The sequence below is a fragment of the Labrus mixtus genome, chromosome 1 (genome assembly GCF_963584025.1).
Source record: "Labrus mixtus chromosome 1, fLabMix1.1, whole genome shotgun sequence".
NCBI lineage: Eukaryota > Metazoa > Chordata > Actinopteri > Labriformes > Labridae > Labrus > Labrus mixtus.
The window spans coordinates 27,390,367-27,408,956 of NC_083612.1; the positions used below are offsets into that span (position 1 = coordinate 27,390,367).

At 39.3% G+C, this 18,590-nt stretch overlaps 1 protein-coding gene across 2 annotated transcripts in view; it reads left to right on the forward strand.

The window, feature by feature from the left end:
* The first annotated feature begins 709 nt into the window (after window positions 1-709).
* The window catches only part of nfatc3a (nuclear factor of activated T cells 3a), a 55,413-nt gene continuing 37,532 nt past the window's right edge, over window positions 710-18,590 (forward strand). The window contains exons 1-2 of one of the 2 annotated variants that reach the window (XM_061040888.1): window positions 710-1,172; window positions 17,000-18,179. In XM_061040888.1, coding sequence (XP_060896871.1) covers window positions 1,082-1,172; window positions 17,000-18,179 — 1,271 coding nt within the window. In that variant the 5' untranslated portion in view covers window positions 710-1,081. Of the gene's footprint in view, window positions 1,173-7,824; window positions 7,963-16,999; window positions 18,180-18,590 lie in introns of those variants that run through there. The other variant, XM_061040896.1, reaches the window with a different exon arrangement.

The window sequence follows — 18,590 nt, forward strand, 5'->3', positions numbered from 1 at the left end:
TTCACTTTTATGAGGCACTCTTCAACCATGTACAACATTATTAAACCATCGTGACAATGTCTTGATTTCCCTAATATAGCTCCAACTACAGGCCTGAATTAACTGATTAGAAATAAATGGGCCTCTGTGCTGAAAGGCTCAAGGGATATAAAGGTAAAAAGTGCATCGTGTCATTATGCCTACCAATCCTGGCTTGGATTGGAACCACACAAAGACGTAGGGTTAAGAGCCAGGCACAATCGGATGTAATCTAATGGTGGGTGGTTGGGATGGAATGGAGTGCCAATTAAATAGAGTAAGGTGCTGCTGCAAGTTCAAAAGGATTGCGACATTAGTTTTAAATTGTTTTATTTTTTATTTTTTGTGAGCAACAAAATGGTTTTATTCGGAGTTGAAAACATCATCAGAAAGGTGAATTTTTATTGTGATTACGTTTTATTTTACCTACTGGTACCATAATGGCACAAGTTAAAAACAGAACAAATAAAACCATCAAAAACGTATAATTGTATCCAATAAATCGGCAAATCTTCATGAAAATGTTTACTCCATAGACAAGGACCTGCGTGTGTATGCGTGTCTGTGTCTGTGCATTTGTGTGTGTGTGCTGTGTTGTGTCTGCTTACGTCACCGCTGTAAGTGCCTTGTCACGCGGGGTTAGTAAAAGTTGGGATAGGAGCTCCGGGGAGAGAGCGAGAGGGAGAGAGAGAGCTAGATAGTGAAACAGACCGGAGAGATAGAGGGAATGAGACGGGGAACAGGACATTTTGGCGAACATTAAACACTGGAGAAAGCGCTTCTTTGTTGTTTTACTCGGTGAGAGAAATAGTGAGAGGAGAGCCCGAGGGGGGCCGGCGACTTTCCCTCAAGTTGACGCCAGTGGAGGAGTCTTTTATTTTGGATTGTTTTAAACGAGAGGAAAACTAATAGCTCGCACGCTTCATGCTTTTAAACTGAACTAAAGTTGAACTTAGGCGTTGTGTCAGTCGGTAAATGTTGTGACATTTTGTGCAGAGCATAAAGTGCTCCAGCGGTCGACGGTAGGTCGAGTGGCGGGGTGAAGCCCGAGCTGTCAAACCCGATGACTACTGCAAACTGCCCCGGGAATGAGGAGCTGGATTTCAGACTGATATTCGGAGAGGACGGGCAGCAGCAGCCGCTAGGCCCCGCAGGTTAGTTTATGTCCTTTTGCTTCTTGCTGTGTTTCGCACAAACATGTCCTGACAGAATGTAACAATATGCAAAATGGTAAACATAACTTTTTCAGTTTAGTTACCTACTATTGGCTTCATTTTTTGCACGACAGCTTTCAAACCCCAAATTTCAATACTGTATGTGTTCAATGAAAGAGGAACCGGCTCCTACAAGAGTTTTTTTTATACTTAAAGGAGATATTAAAAATACTTCCTATCGTGGTCTCCCAGCTAGTGTCCACAACACCAGCTGTCATTAGCTCGACATGCTAACAGGGTAGCACTAGTGCTGTTATTGCCATGTGCTAATTTAATTGTGTTTTCATGTAGTTTAAACAATAAAAAGCTTCATACAATTTAGCAGCAGTTTGCTTTGCAGCTGTGTCGTGAAAACTTTGTAACTCTGGCGAAATATAATTGAGAGAGAGAGAGAGAGAGAGAGAAGTGTTAATGTTACAAGCACATGTTAATGTTGTCAAATCTGTACAAAGTCAAAATTACTAAAAACAGAGCCTACTGTTTTATTTCACTTTAAAAATAATGTTTACTGTAATAATTAGTCAAAAGGGCTTTGGGTTATAAAATGTATGGTAGTTAGTATGTTTGTAAACAGTCATGTTCGTAACATTTAAATTGTGTGTGTAACTTTAACACAGTCAGCGTGATTTCAAAACATTTGCCCCTATCTGCCCCTTCAATTGAAAAAAATGTTTAATTGGAAAATCTTTTTTTAGATTCGAGTACAGATAAATATTAATAATATATATATTAATATATAGTAATAATTTTTGTAAAAATATTATCATTAGTGTGGTGGTCATCATAATGATTTTTAAGCAAAGATCTAAACAAGTTTACTCTCAGATTCAAATTTCATTCAACAATGGGCCCATATCTTGTAGTAAAAAGCTTGGAAACAAGTTCTACAGGTAGCTGTTAGCAAATTAAGGTTGATTACATTTTGTCACAAGTTTAAACAGGTAGGAAGGAAGACAAGTCATGAAGTCTTTTAACTCAAAAATTACATTAGCCCTTGAAGTGTAGCACTTGGTTTGCTATTGAAATACTTTTTATTTTAGCTGCTTAATCTAATTAATTAATTAAATAGTTGCTTCAGGTGCTAGACATTGCAATGAGGTATATTTATGATCATCAGGTTCTTATTGTACTGCTTTCAGTATTGAAACACGTGATGACATGAAGAAGGATGTTTACAATAGTCTTTGTCTTGGTGTATCAGTGATGTGAGTTGTGTAGCATGCTTAATAGAGAAAGATCTTTACTGCAGACCCCCACACCTGGCTAAACTTTCTTACACAGGGCAGAACAGAATGGTCAAAACTCAGAGGATAGCATACATCTTTGAGACATCTACAATGTAGAAAAAAAGGAAAATAAATAGATATGCATTGCATGGGTTAAAAATGAATAAATGAGTAAATACAGATTTGAATAATTGTATTACCATAGCATTGGCAATCAATCCAGCCTGTTAAAGTGTCTTTGAGTATTAAAAACAAGCTCTATATAAGACTCATTTATTATTATAGTTGAAGAAAGTTGGTATAGTGAATACATGATGACGTCTACTTTGACTATATTGTCTATTAAACTTTGGAAACACTATAAATGGAAACTAGACTGTAAAACTTTAAGAATCTAAGTATGCACGAATGACTGAAATCCGAAGGTATATGAAAGTTTCCAGTTGATGTAATGCATATAAAATATATATTTTTTGGATTGTAAATGTTTTTGCACTATAAGTGTATTACAGATTCAGTGACGTTATTGAAAGAGCAGGTACAAATGAAATATTTAATGTTTACCATAATTACAGGTGTTAGGCATACTAATGTCAACATCTTGTGAGATGGACTTTTTTATGGGTATATTATATTATTGGTCAGTTAACTGATTTTACAAATAAATGAACTTGCTGATAACACATACAGAGGCTGTGTTTTCATGCGGTGGTGCTGCAGTGTAGAAACATTGGAAGTGGCTGAAGTGTCTGCAATTCAGTTATCTTAAATATGGAGTTACTCCTGCAAATGATAGAGGCCTTTTCATATTTAATGTTTTAAACAAATTAATGTGTAATCTATAAGTGACAACATTTTTAGGTTGTACACATGTTGAGTTATTACAGACAAAACTAAGTAAAAATCTGTATTTAAACCCACAAATGTGTAAATAAGCTGATTTGTTATTGGTATTTCTCGTTCACTCTTTTGTTTTGGTTCTGTCTTTTGACCTAAACCATGGTGAGTTCTCCAGCTCTGTCCTTATTCATGTACTCTGGCAATGTACTCTGTCCTTGAGGTTTGGCTTGTGCAATTCTGATTGTTTCTCCTTCATTTCTAAAAACAAGTTTGAATCAGAGATGGAATGAGGAAAGAAACTAAGCCTAGTTAACTAAGCCTAAGAAAAAGGCGCCACTGTGCAAGAGGTTTAAATCTGGTCTGGACTGTATGATTTGGCATTACAGGGGGCAGCTTGTCTGAATTAATAACTACAGGAATACAGGATTAGACTGCCTGAGTTACAGCGAGCAAACTTCTGAGTTAAGTCTCATTCTCTGAAGGCAAGGATCAAGTCGGGGCTTGTTTTTGTTACAAACAGGAAAACCTCTACAGTCAATATCTGTCAGGTTTTCATCCATTCAGCTTCTAGTAGATACATTTTGCTTTAACTTTTACAAGTATGCAACAAATTCTTCAAACTATTAATCTAAGTGTTGTGAAAATGAATGGAGACCAAGCGGATTGCTAAATCTTTTTTTACCAAAGTGATCTTGTAAATACTGGCTTCCTGTACACTTCTGTGCTTATTGGAGTTTGAATCCTGAATGTTTTACTTGCATATGTGAATATGATTCAAAGTGTTTTTCTTTAATTTTCTTTTCTTTTGTCTGTCCAAATGGCTGTCTGTCCTTTCCTTCTTTTGCTCTGTTTTCTTGTTGCTCAGGAAACAGTCAACTCTTTGACGTGAAATACTCCACTGTTCTATTCAGAGGCATTAGGCAAGCCTACTGTAAGGGTTTTCCCCTGATTATGCCCAGTGCCGACTGAATAGAAGAACAAGAACCCCTTGGAATCAGCCTAACCAGCGAGTTTGATTGGGTCATTCTAAATTCACTAAAATTAAGACTTTTAGACTGAGGCCATTTACAAAAGCCGAAACATCTTAATCTCTATTCGGTAATTCGATTAAACATTTTAAAAGCTTCTAAAAAAAACTATCTAATGAGTAAATCATTTGGGTTTACTCTTTGGTTACATCTAATAAGAAGTTTTATTATTATACTTGGTATTTATTTATTCACTCACATTCATTTTACTTAATACTTGCTTTGGATTTGAGCTGATGGGCTGGGTTTATTGTGGATAAATATTGACCGTGGAGTTAGAAGATTAAGTGCATACATTAACAGTACAAATTCTAGAATCTAATCCTAGAATCAAACATGGAAATAGCAGGAGGTGCTGCTGAAACTTCCAGCCTACTTTAATCATCACTTAATTTTTCTTTAAAGCACAAACAGACAGTTTCTGTTGAGACAAGCTCATCAACAGACAGCGCAGTGCGCCACTCTCTCTCTCATTAAATGTCAATGTAGATTGCCCATGGACGATCTATCTCCCTTCCTGCTATCACTATAATTAGTTTTTTACTTAAAGGGATACTTCACCCGTTGAAACATGAATCAGTATTGACATTGGGTCATATATGTAGTAGAAATGTGAAATACATTTTGAAGTTGGTGCCTTTATGGCTCATGTGGATGAAAGACACCAACTCCCAGAATGCACACCAACTCCCTCTATTTACAGACATATTTACTATAACACATACGGCCGTTTCCTCAACTGATTCCGAGATTTCTTCCAGAAGGAATTGGCATCTTGGAAATTCCTGGCAGAAAACAGACTCTATGTTTGTGTTGATAAGCAAACAGTGAGAGCACCGACACTACCAGTCCGCCCCAGCTCGAGCCGGCCCCGGCTGCAGGCCTTATGTCTCGGCGTAGCTTCAGTGGTTGAAGAGAGAGAGAGAAATCAGGGAGAGAGTGGGGTTTGACATGCGAGGAAGGAGCGACAGGTCAGATTTGACCAAAATATTGCAGAATGGCAGATTTTATTTCTTTTGATATTTTGTTGACAAAACCTTTTTGTTAATGGATTTTACATATGTAACGCTTTTCCAGTCTTCTGACCAATCTAAGCGCTTTTACACTCCACCCATTCATGCACTGATGGTAGACGACGCTATGTAAAATGCCCATCTGTATCATTTACCAATTCCATCCATACTAATTTACTAACTGGGACTGGGGTTTAGTGTTTCAACTTGTAGACTGCAGGACCTGAACGACCAACCCTACCACTGAGCCACATTCACCCTATTAATAAGTAATTGTATAGTCGAAGTTCAACCAAGTCCTTAAAATTGTTCCCTTCTAAAATTAATTTCTGGAAAATGTTTTCTTCAACCTTGTGTTGAAGAAATAAACACTTGACAAAGGTTCAGAGGGACCGAAACATGGTGATTTTCTAATAAATTGGTGAAATAGTAGTGTGCAGGATTTTCTCTTTTCAAGTAAAATAAATAAATAAAAGGGACGCGCGGCCGTGTCCATGTCCACACATCGGAGAACAACACAGAGAACATGACAGCTACTTTACTGAGTTTGTGGCTTATTTTGAGTAATTTTAGTCACAGCTATAACACTGCAGGATTTATCCATAATAAAGGCTATCCCCGTTGTGTGCCCGTGCTTGTGCTCGTGCATGAACTGCACCGTGCCGGAGCACACATCTTCCAAGCCTGCCAGGGCCAAGGAAGTTTAGGGATGAAGAGTGCTTAGGCACAGTACCAATTGCTTAGTGTGAGTATACTCTCACACTTTTTCTCAAGTGAGAGAAATGAGCTTCATCTTCAGCTGTTAAATTTTTTAAATTGTGTCAGACAACACCCGAGTCAGTCAAAGGATTTCTATGAGGACCAAAACTAGAACAACTTTAAAAGAACTTTGTTGGTCAGTGTGTAAGGAGGATTCTGGTGGATCGATCTTATTGGGCTCTTCGTTAATTTATTTGATGACCTCAGATCGGATTTGAGTTGGTATGATTGCTGAAAACATATGTGCTTTGCTTGTACAGAGGTTTGACACTGCCGCATTTAATGATCGTTTGTAGAAAAACAGAATGAACATATAAGAGCCTGTCCATTTGTCTTTTCAAACCTTAGAGCACTATCTTTTCCCCAACTCATTTAGTTTCTCCACTTCTGTGTTTCTGAGACTTTTCTCTCCACTGACTCTTCCGTGTGTTTCTGTATTCTCACTCACTGTGTTCACTCACAATGCCTGGTCCAAGTAAAAGATTTGATTGGCTGAGTAGCATCACTTCACTTGTGATGATTTTGGACAAATGTATTGGTCTGTGAATTTCCTGGCTCTAGTATTATACTGCTGAAATCACTACCTTAAAGGCAAGAAAAGCGGCGCCATTTAAAATAGACTACCGTAAAAGCAGCCTTTGCTGCACTGTTTAAAATAGAAGCGCTAATCAAAATAAGCCTGGGTCCAAATAGGACAGCATCTGGCTAGGGATTCGGACCGAAATTTGGGGATGGCCGTTATATATCATCACTTCTGTTAAAACATATTGTCGTCTCATCTTTCCACCAGATAATATAAATGTACTGATTGTGGTATCTATAAAGACTTGAATTGTTAAATTGTTAAGGAGTCTCGAAATCAGTGATCACTGCCCCATGGTGGGAGTGGTAGAATAGGTTTTGGAGTGAGTAGTTAGGGTCATGGGCAATGGTGTCATTGGGTGTTGGAGATGGTAAGTGCCCTTTATGGGTGGCAGAGTATTAGATCCATAGCGGAGGTGTCTGGATCTCTGCCCAGACATGCCATGTGGGGTTCAGATGGCAGGGTGAAATTAAATGAGAGGGGGGGGGACACAATGCTCTCTAGCTGCTGGTGAAGGGAGCAGCACATTTGTTCACAACTCTCCTTGTCTCGAGACCTTTTTTCTCTTTTATTCTATATACTTTGACTTTTTCTCTTTGTTTTCACACAAACTGAAACAAGTCTTTGTGGTTTGTTGGCTGCCACCATATCAGCACAGAGAATTTTAGACCCACCACCAGGACGACTGAGTCTTCCTTCCTTTCTCACTGCTGTCTCAGGATATGAAAGAGACCACCAGTGACATCAGAGAGACTGATGTAGGCTAATGAAATCTCCAGATGCCAGCAGTCACCACAACCACTTTGTGACTAGTCAGGTTTAACTTTTATTCTGTTAATATGCTTTGACATTTCCTGTACCTGTGTGATTGTCTGTGTTACGCCATGATATGAGGATATGTCAAAGCACATTTTTTTATCATAATCTAATCAAAGTGAGCAAGCGAGTCAAGAAAAATGTTCTACCCTCGTTTATGTTGTTGTCATTGCCATCCTCCCAATCAAGAGCATGATCCTCTCAGTCCTCATCGTGGGAAAGACTGAAATTACATAGCTCTCATGGTGGACTATTTTGAGCTCCCAAAGAGAGTGGCAGAGGGCAGGCACAGGTTTTAGTGTCTTGTTTGTACTTAGTGCAGGCGAACCCCTCTCGTCCTAGCACGTCTGCAGCCTTCAACTTTTTACTGCTCAAGCGCTTTGCAATCATAACGGGGAGAGGAGAGGAAGAATGCTCTGCACTACATCGCCAGGTGAGTGTGTCAGCACTCCCAACTCTAGCCAGGTGTGTCTTGTGTAGTCTAGACTTTTATGATGAGCGGTGGGTGCCTCCACTCAGACAGGCAGCTGTCATTACAGTACAAGTTGTTCTCAAGTCTGTCAGAGATGATATTCATCATTTTCTAGAATGATGACACGAGATTGGAAACTTTTATTAACGACGCATTTGGTCAATTTTGCTCGAGGTCTTAGGTTTTATGTTTAAATATGTCCAAAATGTAATCTTTCCTATATTTTACGTTTTCCATTATACACTTAAATGCACATGACTTCCACTTGCAACACGTGCAATAAGTTATTTTTTTCAGTTTGTTTAGATAATTGTATTGTTGTCATTGTGAAACATTTTAGAAATTAGATATAATAGATATGTAGGGTGTTGACACATGCTGATTTGCATTGACTCCATATTTATAAAACTTTAGAACTTGCAAAAGAAAAAGAAGGCCATTGGCCAGTGTTTAACCAATTGTAAATCAATTGTCTTATTGTTAATCATATTGAAGGCTTTCTGTGTCCAGAGGAGGGAGATTAGAGACTTAAAGGAACTTACACGTCTATGAAAATGTAAAAGACGGAGTGGTCAAAGGTCAGACAGTCATGCATGAGGTCCACATGTGGGGCTAGATCACCATGAGGTTGCCCCCTAACCCTGCTGAACCGAAGGGGTCCAAGCGCCCAGTGTGATGAATGAGACGTTTGTTTCCCGGGGCGAGGCATGAGTAACTATGTGTGGCATCTGTCTAGTTTAAATTTAGTGTAACTGAAGCTACCGATGGCTGCGCTGTATCAACATGTCAGAGGCTGCATTACACTAGAGAGAAAGCTGTTGAACTCCTGCATTTGGATTTTTTTTTCTCTTTCTTCCTTTGGTCCACTTTTACTACAAGGCAGGGCTTGCTACACAGGGATTAGCATGGATTGAGTCCCATTTTATTTTAGGCTGTCCCTCAAAGCAACATTTCAGCCATGCTAATGTTTGGTATTGGCACCTCTACCCCATGCAGTTTAACCTATTCCACTCCCATTTTGGGTAAATTGATCAGGTGTGAAATATTCTTTAATGAGATATCAGCGATATTGATTGTTATGGGGCCTTTCATTGACTAAAAACAACATTTTAAAGTTTTAGATGTGATAGTTTAGAAAATGTTGTGATCTCAAACTCAGAGGAAAGCCAAACTGCAGTAGTCATTTTAAGAATTTGATGCGCAAGTTAAAGGATGATGGTTTCCTTCCGATTTGGGCCCATGTGTTTTAGAAACAATGGTTTTACACAAAAGGAAAGAGGTTTTTACAACATGACCTTTTGATCAATTTAGCATATTATGCTGTAAAGAGTAAACATGAATTGGATATCTGCAGTAGAGATATTCCAGTCATGTTTGAACATGTATGGACTTGAAGAGCTGTAGAAAAATGTAAAGGAAGGATTTTTTTGGACTCATTCCAACTATGCTTTTGACTGGGCAATTTTATGTCTTCCTGTTCGTATCCTCGATCATGTCCTGTTAGTTTCTCCTGTTGTTCTTTGTTGACCTGATTATAGGCATGATAAAGGAGTGTAATGAGGACATACCCCAAGCAGAACAGATGAACACTTACTTGAGGACATTGCATTTCTTCCTACCACGTCACTAGATCTTTATCAGCCATTCTACTCTAATACTGCCATTCTTGCATGCTTAGATATGCAATATTCTACATGGACATGGTATATTATTATAATCTATCTCTTTGAACCGCAGGTTGGAAGATTTTGGATGACACACTTGCCTTCATCAGTGGTATTTAGTACACGCTCTAGTCACACTATGTTCTCTGAAACCCATTGTGTGCGAAGGTCAAGGCTTTTCTCGCCATCTTTCTTTGCTTTGTATTTCTCCCACACACTCTTTTACTTTCACACATTTAGGCAGACAATGGCTTCTTTCCTCTTTCTCTTTCCTCCTCTCAGGTTGACTTTTTCAGGCACATGCACAGCCTTGACAGATTCTTAAAATGTCACCACTGCTAGCAGTAGCCTCTCTTGTTATCTCCTCTGGGTTATTATTGCCTAGAGGTCAATCTTCTAATGCACTGTAGCTGTCTTTGTCCATTGAAGAATAATACATACACAATCTATCTGACACTTTTCCTGCCTGCATATGCAAAGTATACAAAATATACTAGGTTATTTATACACTTATGTTTACTTGCATCTTGTCTGAGGCTAACATCTAACAGATATGACAAATGATTTGGACAATAGCTAAGTTGGTCATCATGTATGTATATATTTATTTATTTAAACATTTTGTGAAGACATTTTGTGTAGACACTAACATAGGATTAAAACTGCTGCTGCCATGTTTTTACACCACACAAACGGTATGGTATAATGTAGGGTTAACTAAGGCTTCCAGTGTTTCCCCTACCATTATATTAGGAGGGCGGCCCGTGGCGCGCTATTTTTGGTCTTTTTGTGCCTTTATTGTAGGGATAGGATAGTGGATAGAGTCGGAAATCAGGGAAAAAAAGTCATTTAAGGATACCTTTCTAATAGAAAAGGACAGCTGTCATTAAAAGTAACACATGAACACCAAGATTCCTTCAAGTGTTTGCGTCGTTGTGTTGCCATGTCGGCTTGTCCCCACCCCCCCAATGCTGTAAACCTAGGGGAAACACTGGCTTCTGTGTTTTCATAACCCTCAAATATTATTATTAAATTTAAAATAAGTATTAACCTTTCTCTGATCTTCTGTTCTGTACCAAAGTAAAACATCCTGAAGGCAATTAGTATTGATTTGTATTTGAAAGGGATCATTGTGCGTTTGTGGGTATTTACTTCAGGTGGTAATTTGGCTCTCTATGAAATACCATAATGTTATCTCTGCATGAGATTGTTAATTAGGATCTTAATTTAGCTGCCGGCATATGTTAAGGCTAGGCTGCCATTTTTAAGCCTCTGCTGTCTGGTGAATCTTCTGTGACTGCACAGAAAGGCTTTTTGATGTAACGCTAAAATATGATCAAAAGGGGAAAACCATAAATTGGTTGGTAGAATTAACCTGTTTCTCATGATTTAACTGTATGTGTGCATTATACCATTTTTATCAGAATCAGAGTCAGAATCAGCTTTATTGACCATGTATGCTAAGACACACACAAGGAATTTGTCTTTGGTAACTGTGCTCTCAGTGTGCAAAAGAATAACATTAAATATAAACATAATATAAGCAAAAACGACTAATATATACAAGGCTAAATAAGATAATAGTTGTGCAGTTATGAGTAGTGCAAAAAATGCCGAGATGAAATATATGCTATTACGTAACAGATGATTAATTTACTTGAGGTAGAGTTTTTTTGATTTTTTATTATAAATGTATAATTTATTATACCTAGATCTGGTCTGTCTTTTACTCCCCTACATTTAGATTTTTGTCACGACTGCTCTCAATAAATTCTACATGAACTCTCAGACCCAACCACCCACATTACAGGGTTCACCAGTAGGTTTAGCACAACCCCAGTCAGGAAAGTTTAGGTGTAGGTCAACCCTAACGATACCTGTGTACATGTGCGTCAAAGAGTCTGTGTTTAGTGTAGGCAACCAGCCAGCCCCAGAGTTCCTGGAAGCCCCAGGAGGAAGGAATTACATTTGCTTATGTCAGAGCTCCTGGGAATCCCTGCAACTATACCAACCTAAATGTTAAAAATAGTACATATTACCTAGGTTGTGTTGTGTTCTAGTTGTTGTCTTTTCTTTTCTTTTTTAAAAACTTAAAACTACTTTTATATTATTGTGAAACCTGAAAGACTTATCTTTGAATGTTACAAAACTCAATAAAAAAAATTGGGAAAAAAAAAAGAAGGAAAAAAAAGTTAATTAAATAACAATTATTTATAGTTTCACAGCCTTCCGTGAAAGTATATATTTTTTAAATGTGAAGTCGTTTTTTTAAATTTATATTTATTTTTGTGCTTTTTATGCCTCAATTAGAGACACAGTACATAGAGTTGGGAATCAGGAAGAGAGAGGGTGGTGGAATGACGTGCAGCAAAGGAGCAGGTCAGATTCTAACCCAGACTGCCCGCTTTGAGGAATGAAGCCTCTGTTAAATTGTTGTAAATTATTTGTTGCAATACTCATGATCATGTCTTTAGTGTCAGTCACAGCTTGTCACTGCCCCAGTTTTAGTTATACTGAAATCCCTGCCCTTTTGCACCATTACATACAAATGAAAACTTGATACATTTTGTAAAGTGAGGTACAGATTTTATGTAAGGGGCAGATGCATCAGTAATTTGTATTGGTACTCACCTTGAGATGAGCAAAGAAAAATGTATGCTTCTTTATTTCTGAGCTTAAAAACTGATTTTAAAACAAATAATGAGTTGATTGAGTGGACTGATACATTTCTAATGGCAATAGCTTGTCTTTGTAAAAAGACCATAACGGTCTACAATGCTTGAGAAACATGTGAAATAATTTTGCATGGGGACAAAGCGATTTGAACTGGTTTTATCAACCAAACTTAATATGACATTCTTTTTTTTAACATGTGTTTATTGAATTCTTATCTGAGTTTGTATGCAATGTATCCCATGAGACTTGGGATGTGTTAGCACACCTTTGTTGTGGTCTGTTGGTCAGCAGCTCTTGAGAAGAGCTGAAAGAAGAGACTGGACTGAACACAAAGCCTTCTGTACAGGGGATGTAAGCAGAGCCCGCTCTAATCAATCTGCTTGACCACGACAAAGGGAACCCTGGCTAAGGTTACATCCTAGCTGAAGCACGGTGTGGTGGTGGTTCTTGTGGGTAACCTAAGACAATAATACCTGTTGGGGTGTAAGAACGCATACACAAACATTCATGCACACACACAGAAGAGCACTCACATGTACCCGTAGATCATCACAAAAACACACAGAAAGGCACAGGGGTACAACCACAGGAACACAGGAACACACAGATATTCATATTCCACGACTCACACTTTTTTACCCTTACACACGTGCACATTAACACACAAAAGAAGTAGACAGAAAGATTGTGGGCGCAAAAGCAGGAACCTGCTGAAGTAAAGGGACTTTCATCTACTTTTGAAGAGCCATATCCCCCTCTCTCTCTCTCAGTAGTAAAGTGCACTTTCTCAGAATGTGTGCATGTATGCCATTGCTGGTCACAGGACCCTGACACACTTTGTGTGCAGTGACAGTAGGATGAGGAGGAACAAAGTCTGTGCGGATTATCCACAACGCTAGAATCCAAGGCAGTGTGACGGTCTGCCCAGAGGTCTGTTTAGCTTTGTGTCAAGGAGACAAGTTGGATGCCACCATCACCATCAGGTCGCTCAATGTGGCTACATTGAGAACGCAAAGGTTTTTGTGGTGCGTGTGTCACAAACATCCAACATCCTGCACATCACAGAAACATCTTCCAATGAGGAGGAGCTATTATTATCTTAGGTACAGCAAAGCCTCTTAGAGATCTTTATTTAACCAGATTGGCTGTCTAATGTATGGACACTTGAGGAGTGTGCGCAATCAAGGCCATTCATAAAACAAGAGTACTGCTGCTTGCTTCTCTTCTCTTCTCTATGCTTTCCTTGCTTTTCCTGTTCTCTCCTCCTTGACCTCCTGTCCTAAGGTCACTGGTGTTTGGCTCAGACCAGGGGGTTTCCCACCACCCACCCCTTCTTTCACACTGAGTGGTTTAAGGTAGCAAGCTAATCTTATCTGAGGGCAAGGAGAGGGCTCTGGGCTAGGTAACATGGTCGTCCCGTCTGACCCATATCTGTGATCTGTGTAATCACTCTCTTAAACGTGGTTTATGATTGTTAGAAATATGCCAAAGTATGCAAATGGATGGATTGTTCGTGGCATCTTATCTTGAATATTTATTATAAAATTCTTGAAAATAACCATTAATCATACAGCAACAACTGCAGGACAGAGAGTGGAAAAGAAATGTGTAAATTACATGACACACAAAAATGATTTATACTTGAACTTAGAATTTTAAATGTAAGGCAACCCAACAGAAGGATTTCTAATCTGTTATCCGAGCAGAGTGAGGAACAGACAGTCTGGAGACTGCTCTTATTACTTTAACCAGGCCAACACAGACATCTAATACAAAGTACCAGACTCTAATCTTATGACTTTTTAAGATGTATATTTTTTATATTTTTGATTTGATATTGGGTAACTAATGACTTGTTATTGCCAAAAATGTGTTTTAACATTGCGGCCAAACTGCAATTCTTTCTACTTGTTGTTTTGACTTGTTAGTTAGGTGACCACATTTTACAATATTCAAAGCATAGTGTCAAAAATGAAATATTAATATAGAGAGGTCAACCTCCCTTATTTAATTCACTATATTCTTTAGTTTTGATAAACAAACTCACTTTCCAAGTAATTTTGTTACATAACAATGTAATGCACAAATTAAGTCCCAAAGAGGAAAATAATATACACATTACCAGATTTATCCACATAGAAGCAACATTTTGACTGCAACTTCTTTCAATTAATTTTCCCTCCCTATTTGCATGTAATTAGCACCTAATATTATATGGTAGCAGCTCGTTACTGAGTCAGCACCTGGGACTGCCCTGCCTTGCACTGAATTATCATTATTTTAAATTTACTTAGTGTGATTCAACAGAGTTTAAAGGACACTTAAATGTAGCAGAAAGTATATCCTCTGAAAATAACTCTGTGAGTCATGACTGTCTACAATGAGTGTGACACCCGAGTCCCACTAACTGTGATGCTTTCCGAGCCGTATCTACAGGGTGTTTACATAGACGGGCCGGCTCATCCACTTGCCTATAAAAGTTGTTTAATTGAGGGACTAGAGAAAAGAAGAATAACATACTGTACTCACTGCTTTTTGAATGTCACGTAAGCGTTTCTTGATCACGGTCATTTTGTATTTTTGTAGTATTAGCATGCTAACACAACAATGCAGCGCGAGTTGTTTTGGTTTAATGCTGGTGCTCAAAGGTGACATCTACTGGATCAAAAAGTGGTATATTCTGTCTTTAATTAAGCCCATCAAGTTGGGTTGTCCAACAGACCTTGAAAAGTCCAGAAATTCAGTGAACTATGCTGGTTAATAAGATACTTTTCTGATGGTATAAAGCATGTCAATGAAAATACTATTTTTATGTGCATTCGACAATAAGGGAACCTTGCGTCTTCAGGGAGAATCTCTTTTTAAACAATTTGTCTCAAAATAGTTTTAATACTGATTTGTTGAATTGCAAGTGCAGCTTTTTTGTTTTGGGTGGATAGAGGAAGTAAACAGGGAGAAAGAAAGACACTGATGTATTTTCTCTTTCATATCTTAAGGGTAGAGGGAACATTTTGAAACCAAGATAAAACAACAAACAATGGAAGTTAGTAAGTTAATTACAAGGGTTGTTGTTTTGGGTTCTTGGTTCTTGGAAAATGGTGATGCCTTTGAAATACCTTCCTCTCATTAGTGATGAGTGTGTCTGTGTAATTTCTGCTTTAGTCTTTTTTATACCTCTTTCACTTTACTTTCTTCCTCTGTTCACTTCTCCTAGGTCAAGTTATCATTTAAAGAGTGCAGTCTTTTCTTTTCTGTACAGCCTCTTTCTCTTCCTCTCTACTCTGCTGTTCTTCTTTTGCTCCCTGTCAGTCAGTTGCTGTCGTCAGAGGATCCACTGCTCGGTCTTGTGACAGGCAGGCAGGGCCAGTGGAAGCCTAGCAGCTATAAATAAAGAGATTGCTGCTATGCTGCTGTTGGGTTAAGAGGATAGAAGGAAGAAATTTTTTCGACTAAAAAAAAAAGTCATATCATTTGTATGTGTTCATTGTTTAAAGTTTTTTTGCAATTTTCTGAAGGATTTGTCTTACCCTTAACAGCAAAGCAGAAGTCAAAAAGGCCAAAAAAACAGTTAATGACAAGAAGGCAATGGTTACATGACCCTTGTTTTGCTTTTACTTTTTACATTGCAATTTGAAATGGCTGTATTCTTGGTTTTTCTTTTATTTTGGAAAGTTCCGTTTTTATTTGTTAATTGGCACTGGACATAAGTAAGCATTGAATTTTAAATTGCGATCTGCTCTACTTGATGAACGAGAGGAAAACTTTAAAGTGAAAATCTGCATTAAAAACATTCTTAAGCCAATGTTTGTTTTCATGTAAGACATAAAAGCAAAACCTCATTTCCCTATGTCTTCCAACCTGAAAATGTCTCTGATCATCTCACATGTGAAACATGGGGAGTTGGTGGTGGGTACTCCCAATGAAAGCAACAGAGCATATCCAATGAAAATTTATCAATAAGCTCTAACAGAGTTGCACCAATGCGGACAATGGGCTCTCGTCTATTTGTTTATATGTGGGAGTGTGTTTGTGTGTGTGCTTACTGCCTGTGCCGGATGACCTTTGGTATAAATAGACTGTCGGCGCTAGCTGTGATGACAGCCGACAGCACGCATCGTTGTGTGAATTTGTTTCCTGAGTAGTGCTGTTCATCGGTTATCCCTCTTGGAACAATGCCTGTATGACTGCCTGTTACTGAGCAGCACTGTGGCATCTCATTTCCTGACAGTGGGCTCTATTGTAAATGTAAACTCAAGGTGCAACTGCACATGGGTCAGTGGCAAGCCTGGTTCCACTTTAGCACAGGATTGTATATAAACAGGAGTGCAACAAGATGAATACAGTTCTAATATTATGAATGCCGTTAGTGATAGTTGTGATTGAATAACAGGTTAGATACCAATGGCTGGTGTGTCTTCAGGTATTTTGTTTGATCTGCATAAACACAACCTTAGATGCGCTACTGTCACTACTGAATGTGGCATTAAGAGCTGTGACACAGCAGCCTGCAAAACTGGTTCTATTTTTAAGTATGTTAACAACATGAGCTTATTGACACTAACTATGATATTTATTATTTATTAGATAATAAGAGAAGCTAAACAAAAAACATTAAGTCATAATCATCAGTTTTCCCTAAAATGATTCTCAGGATGTATATCATATTGTTATCTTCCTTTTCTTCTGCTAGATCTGGAGCCTGATGACAACACATCATTCTACATCCTAAATGTGGGCCAGCCCCAGTCTATGGTCACCAACCACCAATCTATTGGCCTGACTCGTCATGGCATGCAGTCCCATTCCCAGGTCATCAACAGCTCCCCACGCTTTCAGTCGCACAAACCAGGATCTGAGCCTCCCAGCTATGAGGCACACGACTCCAAGTACGGCACCTCCCCCCTGCTTCCCTCTGCTCCTGTGGAAGCACCCAAGGCCTTTGAGTGTCCCAGTATACAGATCACCTCCATCTCCCCCAGCTGCCAGCAGGAGATGGATGCCAATGAGGACGATCTGAGAGCCAATGGGCCTGATGGGGACTACCACGGTGATAGACCGCTGTCCAGGGACCACTTGTATTTACCCCTGGATCACTCATATCGGGACTCCTCGCTCAGCCCGAGCCCCTGCAGTAGCCTCTCCTCTCGGAGCTGGTTCTCTGACGCCTCCTCCTGTGAATCATTCTCACATGTGTACGATGATGTTGACTCAGAGCTAAATGAAGCAGCTGCCCGTTTCACCTTGGGCTCCCCACTCACTTCCCCGGGCTGTGCCTCCCCTCAAACCGGTGGCGTTTTGGAAGAGCAGCCACACTGGCAGCACCACCACCCTGCCTTTGTGCACCACTCACAATCCATCAGCCTCTCACCCAGACAGTCCCCCTGCCACTCGCCACGTACCAGTGTCACTGATGAAAATTGGCTTAGCCCCAGACCACCTTCCAGACCTTCCTCACGTCCCACTTCACCCTGCGGAAAGAGGCGCCATTCTAGCGCTGACATCTGCTACTCCAGCTCGTTGTCTCCTCACCATTCACCTACACCTACACCAGGACCCTCACCCAGGGGCAGCGTGACAGAAGACACCTGGGTTGGCAGTCCTTCAGTAAGCATGTCACCCTTCCAGTGCTGCCCATCTGAGGTCGATATCCCATCCAAGACAAGGAAGACCTCCCAGGACAGAACAGTTATGCAGACTGGGAAAGGGGAGCCAGGGCTGGATGATCAAGGAAACATGTCCCCAAATCTTGACTCGCCTTCAGACGAGGCCCTGCACAGCCTGAAGAAGGACGGGCCAGGGGAGCAGTTTCTGTCAGTGCCCTCCCACTTCTCATGGAATAAACCCAAGCCTGGTCACACACCTATATTCAGGTAAATGTGATGATGTTGTGCAAAAAAGCAGAAAAAGGGGGAACAAACTCAAGGTACCGGTAATCTTTTCAAAATTCAGCACAATCTCGTAGATGCAGTCAGCTAAAAATAATCCAGTTAAGACCCAGTGGAAGTGAAGGTTTCGGAAAATTAAATAAATGTATATATATTTTTAAATGTCAGCAAGGACTTTTTCCTCTTGTTGAAACAACTTTCTTTTGCAATCATTTATTTTCTACTTCCTGTTTATATTTGAATTACTTGGTTACAGTTGTTGTAAACACTATAAACACACACAATTATGACTTGGCAAGAAAGCTCATGCTGTCAGTCTTAAAAAAAAAATATATTATAGGGTTTAACAATGGAACTCAGTGGTAAAGGTATTTATTGACACGTCTGAGATGTCAT